This window comes from Cryptotermes secundus, unplaced genomic scaffold (assembly GCF_002891405.2).
Source record: "Cryptotermes secundus unplaced genomic scaffold, Csec_1.0 scaffold120, whole genome shotgun sequence".
NCBI classification, from domain to species: Eukaryota; Metazoa; Arthropoda; class Insecta; order Blattodea; family Kalotermitidae; genus Cryptotermes; species Cryptotermes secundus.
In genome coordinates, this window is record NW_019742442.1 from 1897127 (window position 1) to 1906910 (window position 9784).

The 9784-nt window shown below is 39.9% G+C and overlaps 1 protein-coding gene across 2 annotated transcripts in view; it reads left to right on the forward strand.

Annotated features, from left to right (window-relative positions):
- Positions 1-5284, forward strand: part of LOC111873097 — a 53597-nt gene extending 48313 nt beyond the window's left edge. For both annotated transcript variants that reach the window (XM_023867510.2, XM_023867509.2), the window contains exon 5: positions 4263-5284. In XM_023867510.2, the coding sequence (XP_023723278.1) occupies positions 4263-4268 (6 nt within the window). In that variant the 3' untranslated portion in view covers positions 4269-5284. The remainder of the gene's footprint in view (positions 1-4262) is intronic.
- The last annotated feature ends 4500 nt before the right edge of the window (positions 5285-9784 follow it).

Here is a 9784-nt window from a genome sequence, read left to right on the forward strand (position 1 = left end):
ATTTTCTAGAAAATGTGGGAGCCTCAACCTCTCACAACCCTATGGGCCTCCACGGCCTGTTACAGGTATAATTTTACCATTACTTACGCCTACCAACTTTCCACCAAAACCCCGATATCTTTACTTATGGAGCTGTGCCCTTCTTCAGGAGAAACCAAATCTGCAGCTACTCAAGAATTTCCCAGCATTTTATCTACCTACCATAATATACGGAGTCACATCCCAGTAGGCCGTGATATTAATAAGCCTAATTTTCGCTCTGGGAACCTTAATCTCATTCTAAGATTTATGTTCTCCAGTCCCCTGTGGAAACTGTGATTTGGTTTTTGTGTACGAAGTGCATGAAAGTAACACACAGTAGGGAGGTCGTATCTCTGTACACGTTTTCTCTCCGCAACTGAGCTTACTCAAGGAGTTTCGACGCAGGTTATTAGGGGAGCCCTGTCTACACTAACATCTGCTGGGAAATTTAATTTTTTATACATCGATCCAAAAGATTGGCCTCATTACATGAAGCTTGCTTCGAAATGTATAGATTTTCATAAAAATTTCTCATCTTATGAAGAAACCGGTACACACCGTAATTGATGATCTGGTTAAGTGCTGCACATTTTAATTGAAATGTTTCTCCATAGGATAATGAATGTTTAAAGAAAAGTTAAGAAAATTGTAAGGTTTTATATCTGCAGTGTAATTATCTTTGCAACAATGGATTTTTATCTGCAATAAATGAATACCAATGTAAATGTCCTATGAAAAATAGCAATAAATATATTTAGAAATGTACACACTGAAAAGTGGAGCAGACCTACATCTTTCCTTTCTTGCTGAAATTAATTATCGCTATTAGAAGTGCTAAGGCAGACGACACTGTCTCAACTACTTAATATTTTGTCTTGTCTTCTCACATCGTGGTGCAGTTGTTAACACTACTGTGTCATATTCTGGAGGTTCCAGATTCGAATCTCGGCCTGGAGAACTACTATCTATACTAAAGGTTTCAATAGTTTTATTTCTCAATATCCATTGTCAAAGGCTGATTATTTTATTTAGAATAGGCTATAAGAGCTGTAATCCGTCACAGCCGCCCTGTAATTCGGCAGCGTCTAATGATAGGATGATTAGGGAATATGGCGGAAGAAAGGGCTGTGATTTAGTTCGGGGCATTATCCTAGCGTATGCCTGGGACGACTGAGGAAAGGGAAACGCAGAAATGTACCCAAACTCACTCCAGTACACTGCAGACGAAACCGAATGGCTAGTTATACTCTCTGACAGCTTTATCCTCGGGGAAAGAAGTTTCAGAATCCACTCTATGCGAGGCTGTTTGAACTTCCGAACCGTTCTGAAAGGGGTGACAAAGAAAGTTATCCCTGTCCGAACCGGAAATCGAACCCCTGCCGTCTATCCCTTATTCAGTTACGTGACTAAACTATCCCGACAGCGAACTGTATATTTAAAATAAGACACAGAAGACACCTGTCATAAGAAATTAGTGGATGTGTTTACAGCACATACGCGTATTCATATAAGCGTAAAAGTCTATTTACAGCGACATATAGTTATCATATAATAATGAATGAATTTATAGGGGTGGGCCTTCTCGGCCCTTGCACCGCGACCTACCGTGATCTGTTGTGCTTCATAGTTATCATAGTCACACTAAATGAAGTAAATTGGCTTGTAGGTATGTACGTATGTGTGTTTTTATATATATTAACAGGCGAATCTATAAGTAAAGTTATATGAAATGGCCCAAATGTTGCTTCCACTTCAGAAGTCTCGCTGTCATCATATTGGAAATGTTAATGACAAAGAGTTATCGTGTACCAAGATATTGTAACCTCAGGTAGAACGCTGATCATACCGATTTTCACAAAAATCCGTCAGTTGGTGTACAGATGTCCTGTAGAGGGTCCGGCGGAAATTTGCAGCAAGGTTACGAAGAGGGACAGTTTTCACAAAGTGAGGTGTAGGACGTTGAATTAATATTTTTCGAGAAGTTTCTAGAAATAATTGAAAGTGACAAAGATACTCATGTGTGTGGGATTATTAATATATTATGGATGCTTACAGAGCACACGAGTTATTAGACCTCGGTATCAGATGCAGGTGAATGATCAGCTCCGCACTTCCGTAACTGCACTTCCGGAGAAGAAAGCTCGGTTCGCAAAGGATCGCATACGGAGTTCTTTTTGTTGCTAGTGGGGTGGGACTAAGTCCCTTCTACTGCGGCCACTTCTGGCCTATTGTACCAGCCCCAGATGATAGGTGAGGGTGATTGTGGAGCAATTGGTGGAATTAAGATTGGCAGGGGAAACCGAAGTACTCGGAGAAAACCCGCCCCAGCGCCACTTTGTCCACCACAAATCCCACTTGACCAGACCCGGGATCGAACCCAGGCCACCGCGGTTGGAACCCAGCGACTAACCGACTTGAGCTATGGCGCGGCCTAATCATATGCGGAGTTAGTCACAGAGTTGGGCTGAATTTGGTAGTGAACAAATAAAATGTACTCCTACAGGTAATCGAACCGCGGTTACAAAGTTAGTAGCTATCCCAAAAGGCATTATATACTTGCGATATAAAAACCGTCTGAATTTCTGTAGTTTAATGGATAGGGCCTACAGCTTTTGTTTACCTGTATTAGTGTAGGAAAGCGGAAGATTATTTATTTACTTACGTAAAATAGAAATTTTAATGGAATATCTCAACCGAAATTAATTATGTTCCAAAATATTAATTACAGGCTTTCCATATAAAATTTCATCAATAAATTTGAAAAATAGAAGTTGTAAAATTTGGGCCTACTTCCACCTGTAGTGTCACTGTGCTCATAGGGAACTCTTAAAAATAGGTTTTAGCGAAACAAGTTTCTTCCTATGTCGCATAAATTAAAACTACCTAACTTCAAACCACTGAAAGACCGCACTGTTCTTTAGGTATTTATCGCGGGCCGGATTTTGAAGAAAAAACATATTTTTTTCCAATACCAGTGTCGTCGTCGTCGTCTTCTTCTTCTTCTTCTTCTTCTTATTATTATTATTATTATTATTATTATTATTATTTTCACGTTTACTCCTGAGTGTGTATGTGTGTGTGTGTGTGTGTGTGCCGTCTCTTTCATTTAGCTCATCGATAAAAGTATTTGCTTCGCAGTAATTTTATAGGGCCTGTATGAAACACAAACACGCGAATAAGAATTGTACCCATAATGCTTATATTCATTTATTAACGGCTACTTCATTTTATCGATATTAATTACGGTCATGGAATCGTACAACTTCGTTCTCTTCTGGATTAGCTGTTGGGTATCGTTGGACATCAACTGCGAAAAAATGCACGGAATATTAGCAAAGACTCACCCGTTTTTAAAGAGGACGTACGCATCAACACATGTTTTGAGGAACTGGAGAACATTCTTATGAGCCACACAGAAGCAGCCGGCGGTCGCAGGCGGCACGAATATCGGTAGTTGTACAGCTCAGGCATGCGAATAGGTTATATAACCCTGAGTAGGACGATTATTTCGAATGGCATATTTAGAAGGACGTGAGCGACCTCCGTAGCTAGGGGTAACGTTCCTACCTCATGACTCAAGGTACGCGGGTTCAAACCCGGCGGAAGTCGTGGAATTTTTAAGGGCGGAAAAATTCAGGGAACAAGTCCTCCGGGAGGGACTTTAAGCCGTGGGTTCCGTGTCGTAGATTTACGGCACGTAAAAGATCCTCATGTCTCTAGGAGACCTCTGAACAAAATTATTAGGTAAAAAGTTTCCCTCCCAAGTAGTTTCCAATGCCTCCGGTAGATGGGTAAGCATCGGGTACCGCAGCCAGCCTCGCTGTCTGAACGGGGCTGATAGCGAGCACCAGTACCGGCAGGGTATGGAGACTGGTAGAATATTAAAGGGGGACGTACAATAGATTATTAGTCGCGGTGCATGGGGAAACCCACCCCCTACAATAATAATAATAATAATAATAATAATAATAATAGAAGGACGTGGACGGAAGCGGCCTGGACTAATTTAATATGCTTTCCCAGCATTTGTGTGGAGTTCCTCGAGAAAATCTTAAGAGAGCTTGAGCCACGTTAAACAGCCTCTTGGGCAAGAAGAGAAGGAGACCGTAATGCTAACCACTCGAGAGCGGAGAGAGATAATTTAATGAAATTTGTTCCGTTGGACAATTGCATGATGGTGTCTTTAATATTATATATCTCTAACCTCTAAATAAAATTTGTGTGTTTCTTTTTCTTTGCAGATCTGAGGGAGAATCTCCCTGCAACAAAGTAACCGTAACACTCCACCTGTCTCCTGTTGTCAAACCGCAACTGCTAGATGTGGACTTCATCATTATTTATATTTCGAGTGAACGTGGCTGAGGTTGTGTTATGATAACTGCATTCCTACTTCACTTCATTTCAATCACTTCATACGTGTCAGACCCAAGTAATCCGAAATGGGTAAATTCTTAGCGAGTGAAGATTTCCCAACAAATAAAAAATATGAAGATGGCATATACATATTAAAATTTATTTATTTTCCCTTCGTCTCTCCAGCTGGTGGTGTATTCAGAAATGAACACTAGGAAATCAACGCTAACGTAGATCCAGAACTGTGGTAACAGACTATGTCGTCATCAGGACAATGATGTAATCAGGAACTGAGAGAGGTGCTTGTTCTACGCGACAGGAAGAGCGTCTTAATATGAAGACATTGCATTATTTTTTTTCCATTTTGTACCCATTTCCTATTTCATGATTCATTGACAGAACTTAATTTATTTTATTATTTATACAATTAAATGTATTTTATGTTAAGTTAATTATATTTACTAAGTTATTTTATTAATATTCGATTATTTTTCCTCAAAGTAATGAAGCAAGTCATAGCTTCATTTCTTTATTTATATTTTTGTCATTTCTGCTGGTACATCCAGATTCTATAGTATTAATATCATAAGGCATCAGTAGTATTACGAATTGTATGTGTGGAGTACATATTGGTATGTATGTTAGGTAGTGCATGTGTGATGTTATAAAGATGTTATTAAATAATATTTTCTATGTTTGATATTTAATTTTTCTTATTAAAGAAGTAAATGAAGGGTAGAAATATAATATAAAATTGCAGTGTGCTCAATATGTCCTCTGAATATTTATTGCTTATTTTATTTATTGTTAAATTATTGTCATTATATACACGAGTACGCCGTATTCGAGGTTTTAGATGTTATAAATACTTTCTACCAAATGTATGAAGAGTATTTCATGTTAATAAATATTTATTCTCCAGTATCGTTGTTGAGATCCTTTGTAGCTGTGATTCCCAACTCCTTAGTCGGAGGCATCCAATTAAAAGAAGAGAGATTTAAAACGTAATAAAGCAATTTAAGATATGTAAGATTTGAGGCTTTCACGGCGGTGACTATGAAGAAAGCAGTCTTCTGGGATTTGGCACCGTGTATATGTGGTGTTAACCGACGTTTCGCGGTCTCTTCGCTTGCAGATTTCTTATATTTTTTCTTCTACCCTGAAGATGGAGGCGATACGTTCCTCCGAAACGTCGGTTAACTCCACATATACACGGTGCTAAATCCCAGAAGACTGCTTTCTTCAATTTAAGATATAATTGTTAATTAACTTGGTTGAATTCATGCCCGCGGTTTGTATTATCAAGATTACTTTTGTAAGTGACTCGTCTGTTAGTGATTAAAAAAAATTGCTGCGATAGATGTAGATGATAAATTACAGGCAGAAAACTTATTTAAATCCACGAAGATTCCTACGTTCGAAAATGTTGTCATATAACAGTTCCTGAATGTTATAAGTTCTTGATGTCTATGAGATTCCAGTTAATAAGTGAGAGGGAACTCAAATTTTCTAAACCCTGGAAATTGGTATAGCGATAAAACTTCGGTTCGAGTCTGGGACGGGACGCCGACTGTCCTGTTCAAGTTTTTGTGGGTTTCCTTCACCCATCCAGGTAAATGCAAATCCATTAGACCACGAAAGATTTGTTTCAAACCTTTCTACTTCATTGAAGAATACCATCTTCTGGGAAGTGGCGCCGTGTAGATCTTGTGTGAACCGACGTTTCTGAGAAATGTATCGCCTCCATCTTCAGGGTAGAAAAATCCGCGAGCGAGGAACCAGCGTGAGTAGGTGGCTGCAAACTGTTTTGAATGATTTTCGTCATCGTCAAACATCAAGAATCAAGGATTAAGTTCATTAGCCTTTGGAATTTAGTTGCTACAAGGAAACACAGAATATGTCCACATTTTTTTTTTGAGAAAATGAAAAAAAAAACTCTTTGTTATGTGTACAAGTGAGTTACTAACAGTATCAACTCAAAGTTACGTATACTGTACACGATCTGTAGGTATCAAAACAGAAACTGACAGTATTAAGTAGACAATAAAGAACATAATAATTATGAAGAAAGCAGTCTTCTGGGATACCACATATACACGGCGCCAAATCCCAGAAGACTGCTTTCTTCATAGTCACCGCCGTGAAAGCCTCAAATCTTACAACATAATAATTAGAGCGAACCAATTTTTTTTTTCTGGCAAAGAAGAAAATAACACTTTCGCCCATTTTGCATGGAATTTTAACATGACCAACCACTCATTCAAATCACTGCTGTTACCTTCACTGTCAGTCTCTGTGTTGCCTTCTGACACTTCATTAAATGAGTCACCAGCAAGCGCTTCAAAGACTGTAGCATCTGTTACTTCCTTAGGTACCTGACAAGGATCAACATATCACCCACTTTTGATGGTTTCGGGTTAGTAGTAGGTTGCCTTTGGACAAGCTTTAACTCCAACGCTTTCTCTTTTTGAGTTACCAGGTGAGAGTTCCACGGTCCTTGATGTGACGTTCTTGCCAAAATTACACATGACTCGGCGTCGTCTACCCGATACGTGCGAAGCGGTTCGATAATTAGCCGAGGTTTCAGGTTAGCGAAGTATGTAAGCCTAGACTGGACTGCATCTCGTGGAAAATATTACCTAGCTTCACTGGATTCACTACTTTGAATGGTGATGAATTATGCTCAGCATAAGTTATGATGTCATCCCATTTACATGGTACTACGTCTTTCTCGTGTACTCCAATTTGTCAAAAGTCGCCATCGCACCGTAAACATGAATGTCCCTGCGCTGGAAAGATAAGTGTACGACTTTCACATTTCTCAGTATGTGTACCGAGGCATATGCAAGCTGAAGCATCACAAGATTTTATTTTGCCCCGGACAACCATCAGAAAACAAAGAGTTCCGATGTGCCTGTCCCTTTGCTCGCCGTACATGTGTACAAAACTACTTCGCATGTTCCAAAATTATGGATACCGAAACGCAGTTCTACTACCTGCCTACTATGAATTACATTATTCATTGTCATACATGGCACTGGGAGATGTACATGAAATCAAACGCAATGGCATTGACACTGTGCAAAGTGCTGGCACTGCAGCTTAACACCATTTGTTAAGTCATAGAATACTTGAGCTTGAACTTGGTGAGGATTCCGTTGTAAGGTCAACTTACGTGCCCCTTAGATTCTAAAGGCTTCTGGATATGGTGTATAATACTCAGAATTACTCGGTTTCCGTACTTTGTCCAGCGTCCGGTATTCTAGAAATTAGAAAATTGGATATGTTTCTGTCCCCGGGTGATGAGGAGAAGACACCTACTCTGTTGGGTCCCTTAGAATGAGGTAACCTCAATCACTGGACAGCCCTTGTCAGATTTACTAGACTTGTCTCAGATGAATAAATAGCTGTAGTGAATATGACAGGGGTTGTCCAGTGAATGAGGTTAACTCTTTCTAAGGAACCCAACAGAGTAGGTGTCCAGCCCATTCAAGCCTTTTCATCTTTATAAAGCCGATAATGTCTGGTTCATTAAATAGTTTGTATAGCTCATGGTTATACCTCTTCCTCCATATTCCATTTTCTTCCACTGGTCCAAAGATATATCTCAGGATCCTCCTTTCAAATATGCTTAACAGTCTTTCATCCGATCTTGACAGTGGCCAGGTCTCAGAGGCATAAGATAGCACTGATCTTATAAGTAATTTATACAACATAGTTTTGATCTTCCTGGGTATTAGTTGGGATTTCAGGTGTTTCCTAAGGCCATGGAGACATTTATTTGCCGCAAGTACACGCTTTTTTATTTCATCACTGATGTCATTTTTACAGTTAACTTCTGATCCAAGGTAAGTAAAACTACATACAACCTCAAATTTCTATGAGCCAATTTCAATATATGCACGTCCATTAGCACAGTCTTTCTTTGTTTTATTTTGGTTAATTTGTAGATTTGTCTTTTTTGCTGCTCTTTTCAAAATAAGAAAAGCTTCTTTCGTAGATTTTTATGTTCTACCAATTATATCAATATCTGCAAATGCCAAAATTTGAACTGACTTATAGAATATAGTTCCCTTGTGTTGATGCCTGCATCTCTAACTACCTTATCTAATGCTAAATTGAACAAAAGGCAGGCTAGGGAATCCCCTTGTCGAACTCCATTTCTAGTTATTATAGGGCTGGACAACATATTCTGAATCTTAATTTGGCATTGGGTCTTTCTCATAGTGGCTCTGACTAAGGCGATTAACTTCCGTTGAATGTGCATCTCTTCCATTGCCAGAAAAGGGCTATCTCTATCTATGGAGTCATAGGCTGATCGGAAGTCAATGAAAAGATGATGTGTTTCAATTTAGAATTCATTACACTTCTCAAGGACCTGGCGAATAGCGAAAATATGATCGTTAGTTGATCTTCCTTGACGAAACCCACATTACGCCAAATTACGCCATCCAAAAAGGGAGAGAGTCTGTTAAATAGAATGTTGGAAAATAGTGTGACGTATTGCGCTATGGAGGATATCCCCTCCCCCGCCAGCGGTGACGTAACAACATCGGGCGCTGTCGCTACTACGGTAACAGGCCAGTCAACACTCCGCCCTCCTCCCCCGCGGTGACGTAGCGGAGGATGCCGCGGTTGCTAGGCAGCAGTAAACAACTCTCGGCAGCGTTGCCCAGCAACGCCTTTGTAAACACTACTAGGCGACAAGGAAGCGAGGCGTTGTCCCGTTGCCCGGCTGAGGGTTTACTATAAAAGAACTACACTGCCTAAAAGACAGACCCGTCCTCTCGTCAGAGAGGGCGCCCCAAAAAACAAGACCGTAACGGTCAAGCAGTAATAAATATCTGGTCATGAGCCCCAGATGGGGCTCGACAACAAGACTTACCGACGGACTGACCGTCAGTCGCAATGTGACTTTAACTTTGACTAAGGAGTCAGTTAAAATGCAGCATCCGCCGAAGACAGTTGAAATATAGCAGCAGTCGCGGGGAGAAGACCCGAAAACGTGGTTAGAAGATTTGATGTGATAATTTGTGATACTGCCAAGGGCAGTAATTGTGAGATTGTAAATTGTGTGATTGTAAGAGCGAATGTGCAATAAATTCGCTATATCAAATACGGCGTTAAGTTACTTGTCGTGCGTTGTACACCGAACACGTGACAACACGTGCTATGCACAACAGACTAATTCCTCTAGAGTTAAAGCATACCATGACATTGCCTTTCTTATGGATAGGGCATACAGTACTTAGGTTCCATTCCTCTGGGATTGTTTCAGTTATCCATATCTTAACTATCAGCTGATGTAAGTTCTTAGCATATTCTGGGCCTGCAAATTTTGCTAATTCTGCCGTGATGAGATCCATTCCTGGAGCTTTATTATTTTTCAATTTCTTGATAGCTTGTTCTA